Below are 18,568 nucleotides of genomic sequence, written 5' to 3' on the forward strand. Positions count from 1 at the left end.
TAATCAAGGTACAGGAACCACTTTAGTAGATGAAAGGGTTTCTCTTCCACACACACACACACACACACACAAATGCAAAGATAACAGATGCTAAGGTGAGTCAAGTAGTATTTACAGGCCTCCTTGGTCTGAAAGGATGTTTATTAAAAGAAATCCTATACCGGTGAACCTGCAGGGGGTAAAAAAAGGAAAGAAACCCAGTTAAGATAAGTGAGGCAGGTGAAATGGCTGCCATGTTTGTGCAGTCTTCACAGTCCAAAGTCCAGAAACCTCACACATCTATTTCCTCCATCGTCTGTCAAACACATGCTGAACTCTGACCTGCGGACTGCCGTCTGCCTGTCACGCACACCCATCTACACACACACACACACACACACGGAGGCTGGGGTCAGTGACCTCCTGTAGTTTAAAGGACTCTAGAGTCACTGTGTTAATGCAGCAGAGCTTCATTCACTGACACACTAGAACATTCCTCAGGCTGTCCGGAGGCTCACTGGACTCCCTTCGCTGGGTCGTTGTGTGTCGCAGTTTTCAGCTTAAACTTACACAAATGCAATATGTCATTCATTCAAAAATACGCCCGAGGTTGTGCTCGCTTGGTAAAGTCGTTCCCAGCAGCTGTCGGTCCATCACGGTGAGCAGGTGGAGATAACTCGCATTTTTACAAGTCATGTGCAGCACTGTCCTGTTTCCTGACTAATAACTGATTGAAACCAACCACTGTTTGGATCTCTGATGACATCTCTAAATGGCACCCAAATGTACCGTTTATTGCCAATGAAACATCTAAAGAAACAAAATGGTGGGCCCTTCTTTAAGGTTTGGACGGAGCCGAGGTACCTGCTTCTCCCTGTTTCCAGTCTTAAGGCTGAGATAAGACTCTGGCTGTGTTACTCTGTACTCTACAGACACCAGTGAATGATCCCACAGAAGGCCAATAAACATTTTCAATCACAATGTTGAAGTGTTGATTTTACCGCAAACAAAGATTAAAGGCGATCTTTAGGACGCGAGGGTAAAGACAAAAGAGAAGAAAAAAACATGGAAAGAGAGAGAAAAAACGGAGGAAAGGAAAAGGCCACGTCGCCTTCACCTCACTAATCCACTCATTCTCTCCATCTTTCTTCCTGAACTCTTTAACTAATCTACTTCCTGGTTACCAAGCTGTTGCTGCAACTGCTAACTGCTCCATCAATTGAACCACTTACCCCCTGCTGGTACCTACACACACACACACACACACACACACACACACATTCAACGCAAATGAGAGGGTTGGAATTTATTCGAAAAGAAAGACTGGGAGGGAAGAAGGAAGGATCCGAGGAAGTAAGAAAGTAAATTCAAGTAAATGTGACACAACGTAGCAGAGGATTGAGTTTGGAATTAAAAAAAATCTCTTTGCAAGTTAAATCAATTTGTGTTCAAAACGTGTTTTCATGCAAATCCAATCGGAACGCTCTGTTTGCTGTTGTGCTCCGTCTTCTGGGTGCTTTTGTCCTGTTTCAGTCAGAGTGGCAGCTCGCCAAAAACCACCTCATATCTACAGTTGCTCCGGTAAGGATAGTACCATCAGACAGAGCTGCAGCTGTAAGCTCCAATTGATTTGATTTTATCATCAGTCTTTTTGTGTCTTTTGCAGCCATAACTTGAGTATATTCAGGTGGTAACAGCATTGAGTGAATAATGTGCCTCCATTTCCAGCATTCCACGACTTTCTGGGGTTAGGACTTCCACACACACAGACACGCAGACACACACATAAATGTTCAACACAATGCTGAGGGTGGATATGTTTGATGTGCTGTGGGCCGGGGAGGGGATGTTTTGGGTTTGACAGTGGACTAAAATGTCTTGTGTGTGAGGCAGGTACCTACATGCCTTCCCTTTGTCTTCTTCTAAAAGACTCTTCAAACCCCACACACTCCTGGAGGGCCCTCTCTCTCTCTCTCTCTCTCTCTCTCTCTCTCTCTCTCTCTCTCTGTCTCTTCATATGACATCTGCTTTAAATGCCAAGAAGAAAAGATCAGAGCTCGATGTTATTGATGCCTGTGGGCCAGTCGGTCGGTCCAACCACCCATACAACACTACAACACAAAACCAGAGAAACATATGCGGTGATCCCCTGACTTCTCAAGTACCATCGTCGGCCCCAAATCTTCCCTTATACAAGATACAAAAGTATTTACATTTAATGGTGAGATTGCAATGGGGTTTAATAAGCATGTCAAAGCTCCTAAAGGCTCTGGGGGCTTTTTTTTAGAGCTTGATGCTCAGAAAAGATCTCAAAGTGTTGTTATGTTGTTTTAGTAGTGTAAATTAATACATGGTACATTACTTTACTAATCTATAAAATTATTTTATTATATTAATGAACTAAAAGTTTAAGGATATTCATTATAATTATGTATTTGCGCAGTTGCAATGGTACAACATCACCACATGAAAGAGGATAAATTTGACTTTAGACTGCAGCCTGTAACGCTTTTCTTGCTTCTCTCTTTCTTTCCCTCTTTTGTCTTTCACCAGTGTCTGTTTCACCTCTTTTCCCTCCATGGATCTTTTCCTACTTTGAAGTTCGCGGGTGTCCAAAAGAGGACAAAGAAACACAAAGAGACGAGCCCGGATGCTTTCTACGGAGGGACAAAAGGATGAGCGAGGGAGACGGAAAGACAACTCAGGGAGAGAGAGAGAGACAGAGGCATGACGAAAGACGGGAAGTTAGCAATGCGGTGAAGAAGGAAAATGAGAGTTATGGTCAAATGTAAAAAGTGAGGGATTTAAATCATGCACATTAAGAAGGCTGCATAAGGAAAGAGATAATATATAACCACGGCATGAAGTCAAGCAGTGCAAAAGTTATTCAGGGTGAGACTTTCTTTAATTTAGAAGTACCACAAGTTAAGAGATCACTCAAATCTTGTCTGAGTTCTGTTTGAATTGACATCTAGCGGCCTTCAAAAGAGCTGAAGGCAGAGCTGGCAGTGTCATGGACTGACCCCTCTCACCACACCTGCATGTGCAGCTAAAATAGGAAACAGCACCTGGATCAGTGATGTGATGCAATAAACGCTGACACAGACTTCTACTGTAACCAAAATTCAGTTGCGTTACGTCACCAACTGCTCAAGAACGCGTGAAAAAACAACTTTTTTACATTCAATGTAATGCAAATTGTGAATATAAGGATGTATTTTACATCAGTGTTCTGCTGAAAGTCCATATGGGTTCCCTGTCACTTGTTTCAGGGCTGAAACAGAGTTCTTTGTCTGTGCCGAAGGTATGCAGGGGGCCAGGTGAGGAGGTCTGAGGGGGAGGGGGGGGGGGGAGCATGAGGGGCCTCAATCCCTTCACGGTAAGATCATTGTATGGCGAGCTTAGACTCGCCTGGCGCACCCGGCCAAAGGCAAACATGTGCAGCATGAAATTCAGCTTACGACGTTTGGCTCCAATTGAAGGCGCACTGAGTGTGTGAATTTGTGTGTGTGTGTGTGTGTGTGTGTGTGTGTGTGTGTGTGTGTGTTTGAGATACTTGAAAGGGGAGAGAAAAGCGTACGGTCACACTTCCACTTCAATATATAGGCTTTGCAAATAAATATTAAAGCCTTTCTACCTCTCCAAGAACACACGCCAGTGCATTAGGTGTTTTCCTCATTCAGGCAGAGACAACGGTTTTGTACAGGAAGTGATGTGATTAAAAGGCTTAACAGAAGAAAACACTCACTATTACAGGTGAGAGCTAGTTAGGTGAGAGCAAGTATATCACACAAGAGTTAACAATAATTTGCATGACGCTCTAGAACGGCAACAGGAGAATTGTTCAGCATGTGACCTTTGGGGGCTTTTGATTTGACACGTGGGAAGCACTTTTTTCCTCACATACCTCGGCCCCAAAGTCGAAGCCATGCTTTCTGAGAAAGAGAGAGAGAAGTGGACGGAGACGATGAAAACAAACCGGTCACCTGTGCAATTACTCACCTGTAGAAAAGCAGAGAGAGAGAGAAAAGGTGTGGGAACAAAGCAGTAAAGCGGCAGTCGATGGCAACTCTCAGAGGTTGAAGACGCCCTTCAACCGCTCTCACACCACACTGGATCATCACACTGTATTTAGCCTGAATGCAGTGTGACCTCCCCTGGCCTTGCCCTGTTATCCACACTTTGACCTTCATTTCATCATAACCTGTTCCTAGAAATCCAGATGGTGAGCGTGTCAGACAGGAGGTAACGTGTCTCTGCTACAGAAATGTACCTGCAACCAGCCGAACGTCGCTTTAAGAAAAGTTTCAGAGAGAATGCACGTTGAACATGTTTGAATTTGCAGAAGCTGCTTTCCCTTTTATTGGAAATCACCAGTGTCACCAGGGGGACATTGCGGTTTCTGTAAATGATTGGTTTATTATATTTTAGCATGGTTTGTTTTATCACATTTTAGATGAATAACCAATTGGACTTTGTCTATCACAAAAGAGCATTGATATATTTAGTCTCAGTCCATCTACATTTGTCTCAATGTATACAAGTGTTTGACAATATATTTAAGCTTCTAAAAATCCTGCATATTTACTTGACTGCTACTTTAGAAGACAGTTAAATAGTGTATTCTTACAAGCAATGGTTTTAATTTAGTCTGAAATTAGAGATTTAAAGATTAAGTTGCCAGACCTCATTTGCATACTGGACAAGTGAGTATGCTTTTAAAACAAACATTTGTAAATTAATACAAAAACAAATTGCCACCTGTAGCACAAAATACATACCCTTTGTATACCCTTTTGCAAGATAGAGAGTATGGGTCATTTTGTAACACATTTTAGAATAGCATTGTTGGAAACCTGAGAATTGTCTTTGCAAACTATTGATAGACTGCTCATACCTAAAAGTAGCCTGTGGCCAATGGAGCCGGCTTTAGTTCGGGTTCATTATGAAGGAAGTTCATTTAAGCGCAATCAGTTTAGTATATATATATATATATATCTGCTTGTAAGACCTCTGCAGATGGAATAGTGCAGGTAGTTTCCATTGCAGTGTTGGTCTACAAACATCTGCAGAACATTACTGCCCCCATGTGACTCGAGTCAAGAATGAGCAAGTCAACTTTTTTTTTTTTTTTTAAATGATAAAAGCAACCGTTCCAATAAACACAAGTTTACGGCCGAGGTTAGTAGCACAAGTTAAATTGAGATACGCTCCATTGAAAGGAGTCTTGTGGACGGGGCGTATAAAGAGACAGACTGCAGTGGCTGAACAAACTTTTATTTGGTCATTTTAACGACTACAGATCTGTTTTAAAACTCCCCATCATCCTCATCTTCCTCCTCTGCACTATCCATGCCAACCTCCTCGTAATCCTTCTCCAGGGCTGCCATGTCCTCTCTGGCCTCGGAGAACTCCCCCTCCTCCATCCCCTCTCCCACGTACCAGTGCACGAAGGCCCTCTTGGCGTACATCAGGTCGAACTTGTGGTCGAGCCGAGCCCAGGCCTCAGCGATGGCGGTGGTGTTGCTCAGCATGCACACGGCCCTCTGCACCTTGGCCAGGTCTCCCCCGGGAACCAGTGTGGGAGGCTGGTAGTTGATGCCCACCTTGAAGCCAGTGGGGCACCAGTCCACGAACTGGATGGAGCGCTTGGTTTTGATGGTGGCGATGGCCGCGTTCACGTCTTTGGGCACCACGTCGCCGCGGAACAGGAGGCAGCAGGCCATGTATTTGCCGCGCCGGGGGTTGCACTTCACCAGCTGATTGGCCGGCTCAAAGCAGGAGTTGGTGATTTCGGCCACCGTTAGCTGCTCGTGGTAGGCCTTCTCCGCAGAGATGACGGGGGCGTAGGTGGCCAGGGGGAAGTGGATGCGGGGATAGGGCACCAGGTTGGTCTGGAACTCTGTCAGGTCTACATTGAGGGCGCCGTCGAATCGAAGCGAGGCGGTGATGGAGGACACGATCTGACTGATCAACCGGTTGAGGTTGGTGTAAGAGGGGCGCTCGATGTCGAGGTTCCTACGACAGATGTCAAAGAGGGCCTCGTTGTCGACCATGAAGGCGCAGTCCGTGTGCTCCAGGGTGGTGTGCGTGGTCAGGATGGCGTTGTACGGCTCCACCACGGCGGTGGACACCTGGGGGGCCGGGTAGACTGAGAACTCCAGCTTGGACTTCTTGCCGTAGTCGACAGACAGCCGCTCCATCAGCAGGGAGGTGAAGCCGGAGCCGGTGCCGCCGCCGAAGCTGTGGAACACCAGGAAGCCCTGAAGGCCGGTGCACTGTTCGGACTGCGGCACACACGAGAAAATATTTAGAGCAATTAAACAATTGCTCATTTTGAAATACCAGAACACGTTTTTTGCATCAAAAAGTAAACTTAAGTGGCAAAGTTCAGCCAAAAACTTTGTTTTAAGGAGATATTTCACAATACAAACACTGGCTCCAACTTTCTAATAATTATCTTAAAAGCATGGTTAAATATAAAAAAAAGGTACCTACTTTGTTGTATATGGTTTCAAAATAAAACTACCAACCAATCGGGAGAAGGGGGGAGAGTCATCACGCTCTGAATCTACCCACCAGCCTGCGGATCCTGTCGAGCACCAGTTCAATGAGCTCTTTGCCGACGGTGTAGTGTCCGCGGGCGTAGTTGTTGGCAGCGTCCTCCTTGCCAGTGATCAGCTGCTCAGGGTGGAACAGCTGGCGGTAGGTCCCACTGCGCACCTGATCTGAAGACAGATTTAGGCAGCAGAAAAAGAAAATAAAAATCACATGGTTTTTTTTATTTTTATTAAATCAAAGAGGATTTTTGTCGTTTTTTTATTTTAATTTTTTTAATAAAGAGTTTACCAATCACAGTGGGCTCCAAGTCTACAAAAACAGCTCTCGGGACGTGCTTTCCAGCTCCAGTCTCACTGAAGAAGGTATTGAAGGAACTGTCCCCGCCCCCGGTGCTCTGGACGCTGGGCATCTGTCCGTCCGATTGGATGCCGTGTTCCAGGCAGTAAAGCTCCCAGCAGGCGTTTCCAATCTGGACCCCGGCCTGACCGACGTGCACAGAGATGCACTCACGCTGGAGGAGAAGGGGCAATTTGTGACAGTTATAATGAAAAAATGACCAGACATCTATAGGTTTTGACCATATCAAAAGGAAATGCTTGAGATCATGGCCACATGTTGAAGACAGCTAGGGGCTGAGAGGGAGGATGGGAAAAAAATAGAAAGGACTCTTTGTGGAGTGCAAAACAGCATGAGAGTCACCTGATGCATGCGACCAATTTATTTATAGCCTCAATTTGTTTATGCAGAGGAACAGTTGATTATCCATTAAAATAAAAAAAGAATTATACATGTATGAAAGGATATACCTTTGGAGGGACATTTAAAGCTACCAAAATCAGAGCTTTTGCAATTTTTATGCATGCAAAAGTTTTGAAAGCCATTTGTATAACATTAGTTTCACATCTAGAAATGTTGAAAATACTGGGAACCAATAAAATATTTGGATAAAGTTCAGAATGCAAAGTCCAGGAGATACATACGTACATCACAACATTAAGCGAACGATAAACGCAATAAAAACACAAGACATGGTTAGACATTGTGTTTTCAGAGGTGTGCTCCGTACTCACCATGTCGGCTGAAGACGTGTCTGCGTGGGGGAGAGACAGCTGAGCGGAATGATTCGTCTCTCACGCTGCGCTTCAAGGAGTGCTGTGTGAGACAATAACTGAGAATTCGGAGGGACGAGTCACTTTATAGCGGCCTTGCGAGGGGGGGCGGGGGGGGGGGGGGGCATCTGATTCCAGTTGATTTGAGTTACAGGAGCTGGTTTCCTATTGGCTGAAGGGTTACAATAAGAGAGGCGGAATATACCGGATACGTATTAAAACAAAGGGAGCAATTTATCCACATTTAGTTCTAGTCCCAATGTTTAGCATCGGACTTGAGTGAATGTCCAAAATATTTGTCTACATATGTGATTTTGTGTCAAATCCTAAAAGAAGGGGGCAAAAGCTGAACACGTATCAGATTATAACTATTTAGGAAAAAAGTGAATTCCAGGGTTTCTTGGTATACTTGCAGTTTGTTTTTTTTGTCATAAGTGTCAAAGCAGTTTTTTTACTCTCCTGGAACAGATGGCAGTGAAATGGGGAACTGTCGCACCACCATCCATGCCGAGTTATTCTGTGGGATTCCCAATAGATCAATGTGTCACTCAGTAGGATAAAAGCCACTGTAAATACCAACATAACATCCAGTATGGCGCTTTAGGGATTAGGTTTTTACATAATGAGCAAGAGTAGTTTTTACAGCAGGCCGCAGTTATGGTTAAACGTTTTAAAGAGTTTATTCACACATCTTTTGCAAACTTCTCTTTTATGATGAAATACTAAAGTACATATTAGCTATTTTGTTGGGAAAGTTTCCCCCGAGGGGGCTCAAGTTTGTAGGCTGTAGCAGTTTGAGTAGCCCATAACAAAGATTCACATTGCATGGAGTGTTAGTTAATATTACATACTAACTGGGCAGCACCAGCTTTAGACTTATTGGAAATATGTGTGATCAATGAAAGACTAACTGCATAATAATCCATTGACCATTTTTTTTTGCTCTCACCGTTAATTTCACTTTTCAGAAAAGTGGATGTCTGCACTCAGATGACAGATATAACAGTCGACTCAAACACTTCAAAAGGTTGACCTAAGCATTATTGTTCTGCATATTCCAAACGGGCTCAAACTAAAGATTTCAGCTGTGACAAATGCATCCAAGCTAAAGATTGATAAAGGTAGAAAAAGGCATATGCCTGACACTAAATGTAAATAACGTGTTTATACATTTCAATTTTTGATAATAAGACCAGAACGGCAAAGTTGGTTTTCATCCCCCATTTTATTTTTTACAAAGTTTGTACTGCTTCAGCATCACACTTAGAGGTTCCTGTGAAACAAGAGAAAGCAGAAGTTAGTTGATGAATGTTCATGTAGACTGACAGACTTCCTGCCTGGTTTTGGCCAAGATCCCGAATATTAAAAAAAATCCATTAAATGAAATTTAGGAGCAGTAGAAAGTTTGAAATAAAGCATTTTTCCTTAGTGTGATGCCGTAGGGCCCTTTCAAAGATCGCTTTAGTTATGAGTCACATTTGTAGTTCAACCATCTCTGGTTACGAGGTCTAATTTAAAAAGCCCCATCCATTTCCATAGCTGTGTTCAAGTGTTAAAAACACCATGATTCAAACTACAAGTTACAAAAAAAGGTTTGTCAACTTTGTCCATGGATGCAGACGTATTTTCATATCTATAGCAAATGGTAACTGACAAATTTTTTACACTTACTTTGCGACAACAGAGTCATTCTTTGCCAGCCTCAGGATGGAGTCGTCAGACTCTCCCTGTAGGACAAAAACAAGTCCGGTCAGACAAAAGGATTCCAGCATTTGTAACAGAATATTCATCGATTTTATGATCTTGCAGCAGTTGTGGAATGTAACTCAGTATATCCAGGCTATTCAAACACTGTACAACTATTAATTTTTTACTCCAAATACACATTGAAACCAGGTTTGCGACTTCCCTGCTATTTGACAAGTAGCTAACGTGCCAATGTGTTAACAAGTTAAATATTTTGATTAATAAACTTCATGTATTAAATATTAATTTAAATGAGCTCCACTTTTATGTGACAATATGAATAGCACAAACAGCATTGTACAATGTGACCGCCATTTAATCCTCTCCTGAAAACACTTTGATGGACATATGATGAGGGCAAAAAACAAAGCAACAGATGGAGCGGGGCCTCACCATTCTGCGGATGGCGCCACAGATGGCGTAGGTCTTGAACTGACCATTGAAGCGACCAGTCACCTTGTCAACCTGCAAAGGACGGAGAATTTGGGATTCGATTATTTTCAGTCTGAATTAGCCAATGCTCATGGGTGTATTGAGATTTTGAATAATGAAATCACAAAAAACTGCGTCCTCTGACATAAAGTGGATTTCATTCAAATTGGTCTCACCATTTGCATTTTAAACCACTGTCTCCTTTATCGTCCCGTTTTAGAAGTTGAAGCTCTACTTAGTAAAAATGTGAGCTGTCCTGATGATCACAGATTTAATTTTATTGAGCTAGAAACCTTAAAACATGCAATAATTGTCTGAAGATGAGATCAAACCCAGGACCCCCTGGCAGTGAGGCTACAGTTAAGTTCAAGTGATTTGTAGGAAAGCAACAGTGACTTTGGTCTGATGGCTCACTGACCAGTTTAGTGCAACAACCAGAATATATTCCAAGTTTGATGAAAAGACTATTCCAAGGGCTTTCCGGTTTGTAATAAAACCATTTAATAAATTAAATTGTCCAGCTGTACATTTTTCACATAACCATTGAACCTCAATCCCATTGTGGCACTGTGGTTTACACATGGGGCTAATTAACGCAAATATTCAACAGGACGTAGCCAGCAACACCACATACGTGCATGACAGTAATTCAGGAGAAATTGCCAATAGCTTCTAACCAAGTCTCATGCTTTCTCCAACATTTTAAAGGATAAACTTAAGCACCGACATCCTCCACTTACTTCAGCGATGTTCATCTGGATGGAGGCATGGTCCTTGGCCCCAATGATTCTGTTGCTAGCAGAGCTGAAATACCGGTAATTAAAAATGCGACATCACAAAGCAACACTGGAAAGTGATACCACAAACATGAGCTTATTAATGAGGCATTGATTATTCCCCCATCATCAATGCATCGATCACATTAATCCAGAAAGTTAAGCAATCAACGTATTACTGTACGTTTGTGCAATTCTTGCTGACAAGTAAAATTAAGGTGCGTGTATTTTAACGTAAAGGATCGCGCACTCACCATTTACGTGGGATGTAAAGGTCCACAAATTCACCAGCGTCGTTCTGCATGTTTACAGGTTGTACAGGTGGTCGCCTACAAATCTGAAAGAAAAGGAACCAAAAGACGAAATCAGAAAGGACGCTACGTGCGTTTTGAGCGCTGTACGTTAACTAGCGTCAGCTGGCGTTGCTGCAACGGAGACGCGTAACGATTCAACAGCCAATTGTCCGCAAACGTATGAACATACGCGTGCATCTACGATACGGAGAACGACGAAAGAAGTATTTTTAGACGAGTCGTGGTAGAAACACGCAGCTACAGTTAGCGCCGTTAGCATGCTGAGCTCCGTTAGCATGCGGAGCGCACACCGCGGCCTCATGTGGCGGCTCACGCGCGGGCGAAACGACTTTTACACACAAACACTGGCCAACAACACCATCCGAAGCACATCAAATACCGCGCGCAGACGTTCACTTCGACACATATCCTAACTAAATGCGGCTTCGCGCGGAGAGGAGACGTACTTTAACAGTTTTGAAGACGAGAGCTCGAGAGAGACCCACCGTATACGACAAATGGCCGACAGGAAAGGGAGAGCTCGCGACCCGGAAGAAGAGATATCTTCTTCTTCTTCTCTCTCTCGATGTTTGTGTCGCCACCTGCTGGATGGAAATCGATCTACAGCACAGTATACAGATGCCCTGGCATTGAAACAAAAACCAGTTTCATTGTTTGGGTAGGTAGGCCTCCTCAAACAGTTTCCACAAAGCTAGGAACAGATTATTGTCTAAAAACATTGTATTCTGTGGAAGGTTTCTTTTCTTTACAAAGAAAGAGGCAGAGACCAGATCATGGAAATCAGTCCCCGTATCCAGCAAATGTGAACACATATGTTCAGCTACTGTATGCAGAGTACTTATAGTACATATGGTCTAAGTGTCAGATACAAAAAGTTCTCATATTGCTTATACTTGAATTAAACTGTTTATTTTGGGTACAGTCACATAGTAACAATATATAATGCACCGTAATCAACCGAAAACAGAGGTCAAACCATCTTTCGGAGGGATACGCAACATGCACATTATGCAAAAGAACAGTTTTAACATTTGTATTTGACAGTATTATTCTGAAAGTATCACATTTTTGTTATTGCACATTACAAGTGTGATACAAGTGTGATAAAGGTATGCTGCACACGTAACACATTTGACAAAGTATGTAGGTTTTGTTCTCCACAAAATCGGATTTTCCTCATAACATCTAGGACACACCAAAATATAGTGTTTTACTATTTCAACAATGACGGTTAAAAATAAAACAATGTGATTCATCCTGTCATTAAGGATGGACTTTTATATATGTTTACATCCATGTATCATATTTAATATGAACTTATTAGTATCTTAAACAATTATAGATTAAAAAAAAAATCTGTCTTAAAATATTTTAGATACAAACTTTTGAGAGCTAGCCCATAATGAACCAAAATGGTGTGAGACTGATGCAATCAAACACAGATGAACCTCAACATATAAAAAAATGCCAAAGGCACCATACAGTTAAACAAATTATATTACTAAGTAATAAAAGGAACCACGACTTGTCCTAATGGTCATTTTCATCGTGTGCTGACACATGTACACCCAACAACCAAATTGAAGGGACACTTGCACCACGCGACAGTGTCGTTGACACGTGCACGGCGGTAGACTGAAACCTGGAGGATGATAGGTTTGGCGATCATGTGCTCCACATTACAACTTTTGCAATGAGCATACCGGATTATTGCGGGCTCCCGGCCTGCTTCAGCATCCACCCTGGAAAACAAGGTAAGAAAGTAACCATGAATATGGAGGCAAATTCCGAAGAACAGAAACAATCACAAATCGTATATATTAATCAATAACTTGCTTTTTTAATACATGACAATGCCATTAAATGTACCAAATAATTAGTGGTAGTTATTTAATTGATAAAATGTGACATACATTTTTATTTTATTGATTTACTCTGCTGTGGGACCACAATGACACAGTTTAAATGGCATCCTTTTCACTTGAAGAATACAGCAGACGGCATCAAGAAATGTATAAATCAATTCATTCGAAAAAATAAATAAGTTTGGAGAAATAAATAACAAGAAAACAAACGAATGAACACGTACGTATTTAAATAAATACATTCATCTTATTTTACAGTAATACATTTCAAAGTTAATTTAAATAGAAGAGTGGATAAATAAAGGAATTTGCACAAATATAAACAATTTGTATAAAAAGCTAATTGAACTTGAAATATTAATTTATTTCACATTTCATAAATGAATTGATATCTAAAACGTTTTAAAAATGTTTTTTGCTCAACATTCCCATTGTTGACACACAGTCTTCTAACCAAATATTCATGAAGCCACTTTCTTAATTTTTCTTTAGGCAGGTTATCTTATACAAAGATTTACATGACTTCATTCAAGTTCATTCGTGGCTACAACGTATTTAATTTTGTATCAATTTCTTCTTCGCAAGCTCTCTTTCTTCTTGACACAATGGCTTTTATGAACCAGTGAGAAAATGTGTGCCTTTACCAAGTTCTTATTTTGATTTCTCATGTTTTTTTTAAACACAGTGTTCTGTTTTAGAATAACCCGACCCGAAGATTTAAAAGAAAACCGATGAGCAGAAATTAAACTCACTTCAATTCCCAGGGTGCAACTGAAGAGTGCCGGAGGTCCGACACGTGGACGTAGTCTGGCAGTAAAAACATTTTCGTATGTTTACACCCCTTGTCACATGCATCGCTGCTGCACACCATCCCCATCACACCAAGAGACACCTGGAAACACAAGCAATGTCCATGTACAGATATACGTTAGAGTCACATTATCAAAAACCATCTGCATTTCCGGCATCTCCTCATTATCTAGTAATAAAAAAAGTAAAAATGCAAAAAAAGAAGAACAACAACTTAAGAATGAAATAGTGTTGAATGAATGAAAAAAATTGATGAATTTTGCGGTATTTTTGTTAGCTAATGAATAAAGATATGTATTCTATGGAGTGAAACACCTTCAACTAGGTAACTACTTTGCAGAAGAAATACAATATAATTTCTGCACTACATGTAAAAAGAATGAACATTTGAACTACATAAAAGATCACATCCCTCAACCGTGTTAATTTATCAATCTGTGAAAAGATTCTGTGTGTTAAACTATTACTGTTCAACCCCAGATTACTATCAGTACTCACCAAAAGAGCAGAAAAGTTCATAGTGAGGCTAATAAACCCGGAGCAAATTCTTTGAACTCAGAGAGCAACAAAGGTGATCCCTCTTGTGTTGTCTAACCTGCGGAGTCCTCTTTCACAGAGCTGTCTGCCCTCTGTCACTCTGACGCTTTATATTGGTGCGGCGGTGACGAAAGAACATTTGCATCAGGGGGGAATCACCTGCATGAGTCTATCCTAAACACAGGGATGTCATCTTGGCTTAGTCATCACATGTCACTCTTGATTTTATGTGGTTTCCTTTCCTTCTGCATTGAAAACATAATAGGTAACGGGCTTCACTAAAGAAATATGAAAAGTGGATTTTTAATTAATTTTTTTCAGGGTATTTTTGCTCCCTATCATTGCAAAGTGTTACTTTCTGGAGTTTTACAAACATGCCCTTTTTAAACATGATTCATTTCTATGCAGAATCTAAAACACAGGGTTTATAATGGATTAATCCATTATCCTGTTCATTCATACGTATGAGTAGATTTTGGCAAACTATGTAATGCAGTCCTATTTGAATGATATATTGATATATAATATTGCTAAAACACAGTCATTGAACAAAAAGACATTCAAAATGAAAAATGTTGTATTAGTGTGGAGTTGAACACATCCTGCTTCTTGTCCTGATACCATCAAAAAACCACAACAACTGCACTGAAAAGGAACCTCTTCAATCTTGGGACTTCCACACCTACTACAGCGTCACTACGCCATGCCCACGGGCTATCCCCACGAAACCACCATCAGGCGAGTAGTGACAGGAAGCCCTTTTGTAAACAGACCGACACGCCATCCCCGCCCGCTCCCTCGCTCCCTCCCCCGCTCCCTGCAGGGGGGAGAACTAGAGAACTTAAATGTTATTGCATTACATGTCATTTAGCTGACGCTTTTATCCAAAAGCGACTTGCAATAAGTGCGTTTCAGCCGTAACGCACGGAATGCATGCAGTGAGAGACGTGGTTTTTGTGTCTCCCCTTATGCTGGTAACACACAAAAATGTAAATGTTGACATTAAATGTAAATGAGATGTAAGATTTATGTTAAAATGGTATTGATACTGATGACAAGCATTTGTTTTTTTGTCTTTTTTAAAACTCTTTTTTGCTGTCTTTCATGCAGACTCTTTTGAAGGTAGTTTACAGTTACAGGTGAAACTCGAAAAAATTAGAATATCGTGCAAAGCTCATTACTTTCAGTAATTCAAATTAAAAGGTGAAACTAATATATTATATAGACTCATTACATGCAAAGTGAGATATTTCAATCCTTTATTTTATATATTTTAGATGATTATGGCTACATTAATATATACTGTATATATATACTATTATGTTAGTTTCACCTTTTCAATTTGAATTACTGAAAGTAATAAGCTTTTGCACGATGTTCTAATTTGCTTTCAATTCTTAGGGTACAGCGCTCCTTAATGCCACAAGTTATGTTATGTTATGGGACCGTAGAGAGTCCGCAAGGGCCCGCCGGTACGCGCAATTCTTGGAGTAAACTATTCCACACTACAGAGGACGTACTTCCTAAGGTTGGCACTGATCGTTTGCATCGCATGTAAATCTTGGAGGTACTTTTAGGTGAACTAGGCTGATCCCAAGCGGGCCCATTTGCATTTTGACAACCAACAAACCGGTCGCCGAGACAGCAACACTGATTAGTGACATGATGCAGTAATTTTCATACTCCCCCGCCTCATTCCCATTGTATTGTATTGATTTATAACACGCCCTCTGAAAGCTGATGACACAGTGAGCAGTGACTCACTTTCACTGGCAGTCCTTTCTTCTGCTTTTCTCTTTAAATATCAAGGCAACAAAGGCCTTTGCATTTAGCTCAGAGAGTGCTTTGTTGGCTGGTCAAAATACATTTGTGATAATATTATTAAATACAGGAAATACCAGAAGAGTTGCTAGAAATTGCTTAAGGGTAGCTAAGGGATGAAACCGTGCATACGGCACATAGCGTGTGTTGTCATTGAAAAAGTCTTTCCAAATCCTGTCTATTTTCCTGGGAATGACTTGTTGATTTTGGTTACTTTTGCTACGAGAGAAGAGAAGAGCAGGAAGCATAGATGTTCATAAAGAATGCAAATGGAATCTAACATTATTAACGTTTTTGGTGTTGTGGGGTAGTGTTTTTTCTAGCCAAACGTTAGAGGTCTGAGGATGAGAGAGCCCGAGTGCAAACACGGGTTAGGACCACTTACTGGGCATGGATAGCAACATGCATGAAATAAAAGCTTTTCATTCCAAAAAATACAAAAATACAAAAATGTGACGATTCATTTTTTGTAACACTGCGTATTACAAATGTTGATGTATACACACGGGGAACCCCTACACATACTCCAACACATATGTAAAGCAGGCTACCAGACTTTATTACTGTCGGACTTCGGGATGTCCCTGACAAAGATAATCATTTAAATACAATGGTATGTTCATTTCTACTTATTCTGGTGGATGAGTAACTAACTAAACTGAAACAGCCACTGCACTTCAGAAATAGCAGCTGTAGACACAAGAAAACCTGTTGAAAATATGTCATGGACGCCATTCGCATTGACATTTTTTGTAGCGTGCCACTTTCAATGTCACACACTTTGCCAGAAAACAGTAAACAATGAAAAAAGAATCCAGTGGAGGTTATTTTTACAGATTGTGTTACTGTGTTATTAATAGTCTATTTAATGCATGTTTCTAAAACTCAAAGCAGAGTCAGTGATGTTGGAACTAACAAAGACATCCTGGTTGGGTTACATTTAGTTACATTCAGCACACACCACACCAAATCAAAACATCCAGGATCTGTCTGGCTGTGGTGACACAGTTAATCTAACTGTCAATGCTTTTTAAAGATGACAAAAAGGTATCGAGTTGCAACAATTTAAAATGTCAGGACATTTTTACAACGAATGTGAGGCCAATATCTACAACAGAACTATGATGCATGCTGAGACACTACAATACTAGTAAGCAGTGAAGCCATAATAATAAGGTCTGGGATTACAAAATGCACTACGAGTATGTGACTCACAGCCCCACCTGAACCCAAATTATCAATCCTTAAAAGACCGCCTTCTTTTCTTGGAGCATAGGAGGGGATTCAATTCAGTTTCATCACATTGAGTTCATATCTTCAACTTTTTTGTTTTTTTTCCGAAGGATTATTATGGAAGGAAAAATCAATAAAGAACAAAATGATTTGATTGCATTAATTGTAATTTTTGCTGGGTTCTTCAGTTTACCTGACAAAACACCAAAATAGATTTGCACGGGGTATCTACACTGCTTGAACAAAGTCAGATCAATTGGGGCTTAAAAAAGGCTCTCTATGTGTGTGTGTGTCCGTGTGTGTCTGTGTGTGCTTGTATGTGCGTGCAGTAGGTTTGACGTGTGCAGACAAGGCAAAATTAGAGAAATCTGTTGCGGGGGAGTGTGAGTCATGAAAAATGGGCGCATAAGCTTACAACATAGATTCTTTAACGTCCACATTCTTTATTATGAAGCCCGGAGACATTATTTCTGAATTTAATGCAGCCTTCTACTGGTCCTGAGTACTTCTGAGATACCTTGATCATTCACATTTGCAGCGCTTTCCCATTACCACAGCTGCGGGCATCAGTGAGGGCATTTACGGCATTAGCTGATGACATTAGCTGATGACATCACGCGGTATCGCAGACCGGTGGACCTTGGAACAACTTCTGTCCCAGCAATTTGATGTGTCAAACTGTTATTGTCATTTTGCAATGTGTATTTATTGGTATTATCAGCTTAAGATATATCAGAGTCAAAAAAATGGCAGGTAGCTCTGCACGTATGTCTTCCACGCTACGAACTGTGCAGTGGAACGAATCCGTCATCGAGGAGCGTTCTTTTATTTGTTAATGTCTACATGTTCAAGAAATAAAATGTTTCAATCAATCAAAAAATCTCTAAGGGTTCATTTACAGACAATGATGACGTGTAGAGAGGGAAATTAAAGTGAAATTGTGCTATGTGCTATAATCAGCTATTAGCCCAAAACATTGTAAAACCACCCACAGGTTGTCTAAGGCTTGGCTGCAGAGGGGAGAGTGTCCATGAGTAACAGTGAGTAACAGTGACAGAATGACACAAAGGAAGAAGATAGACCTGTTCTCAATAACCGTTCCTGTTTACTCGTGTAGAAAGAAATTGTGTTTATGTTTTATTAAAGAAACCCAGAAAAAGTCAGTAATAGTAGCAATTTAGGCGTTATCTAAAATAATAGTAGTCACACAACAAGACATTTCCTCATCGATCTAAAGCAACACACTGTAAACGTCTGGGGAACTAATCAAATAAGCTTTTAGCTGCCAAGTGTTATCCACGCGGGTAAAGGTGATGAAACACATCAGGACGAACATAATACAAAACAAGTAATAGGTTCATTCAATTCATTAAAAAAATACTTTT

General features: G+C 41.0%; 2 protein-coding genes across 4 annotated transcripts; both read right to left on the reverse strand.

The window, feature by feature from the left end:
- Nucleotides 1-5,235: 5,235 nt before the first annotated feature.
- LOC119222816 (tubulin alpha-1B chain-like) lies at nucleotides 5,236-7,723 on the reverse strand. Its single transcript, XM_037479726.2, has 4 exons — nucleotides 7,611-7,723; nucleotides 6,829-7,051; nucleotides 6,559-6,707; nucleotides 5,236-6,266 (listed from the first exon to the last, which is right to left on the reverse strand). Exons 1-4 carry the CDS (start codon nucleotides 7,611-7,613, stop codon nucleotides 5,289-5,291), a joined length of 1,353 nt encoding a protein of 450 aa, XP_037335623.2. The 5' UTR covers nucleotides 7,614-7,723; the 3' UTR covers nucleotides 5,236-5,288.
- A 1,132-nt stretch (nucleotides 7,724-8,855) lies between these two features.
- Nucleotides 8,856-11,459, reverse strand: rps21 (ribosomal protein S21). 3 transcript variants are annotated; one of them, XM_037479728.1, is made up of 6 exons: nucleotides 11,403-11,459; nucleotides 10,858-10,940; nucleotides 10,568-10,631; nucleotides 9,789-9,860; nucleotides 9,321-9,376; nucleotides 8,856-8,922 (listed from the first exon to the last, which is right to left on the reverse strand). In XM_037479728.1, the coding sequence occupies exons 2-6, from the start codon at nucleotides 10,905-10,907 to the stop codon at nucleotides 8,913-8,915; spliced, it is 252 nt and encodes an 83-aa protein (XP_037335625.1). In that variant the 5' UTR covers nucleotides 10,908-10,940; nucleotides 11,403-11,459; the 3' UTR covers nucleotides 8,856-8,912. The 3 variants fall into 3 exon arrangements, with proteins under 3 accessions (XP_037335625.1, XP_037335624.1, XP_062421103.1); XM_037479727.2 differs by having other exon boundaries at nucleotides 11,364-11,436; XM_062565119.1 differs by lacking the exons at nucleotides 8,856-8,922; nucleotides 11,403-11,459 and having other exon boundaries at nucleotides 9,317-9,376.
- Nucleotides 11,460-18,568: the final 7,109 nt, after the last annotated feature.

Source organism: Pungitius pungitius, chromosome 1 (genome assembly GCF_949316345.1).
Source record: "Pungitius pungitius chromosome 1, fPunPun2.1, whole genome shotgun sequence".
Classification (NCBI taxonomy): Eukaryota; Metazoa; Chordata; class Actinopteri; order Perciformes; family Gasterosteidae; genus Pungitius; species Pungitius pungitius.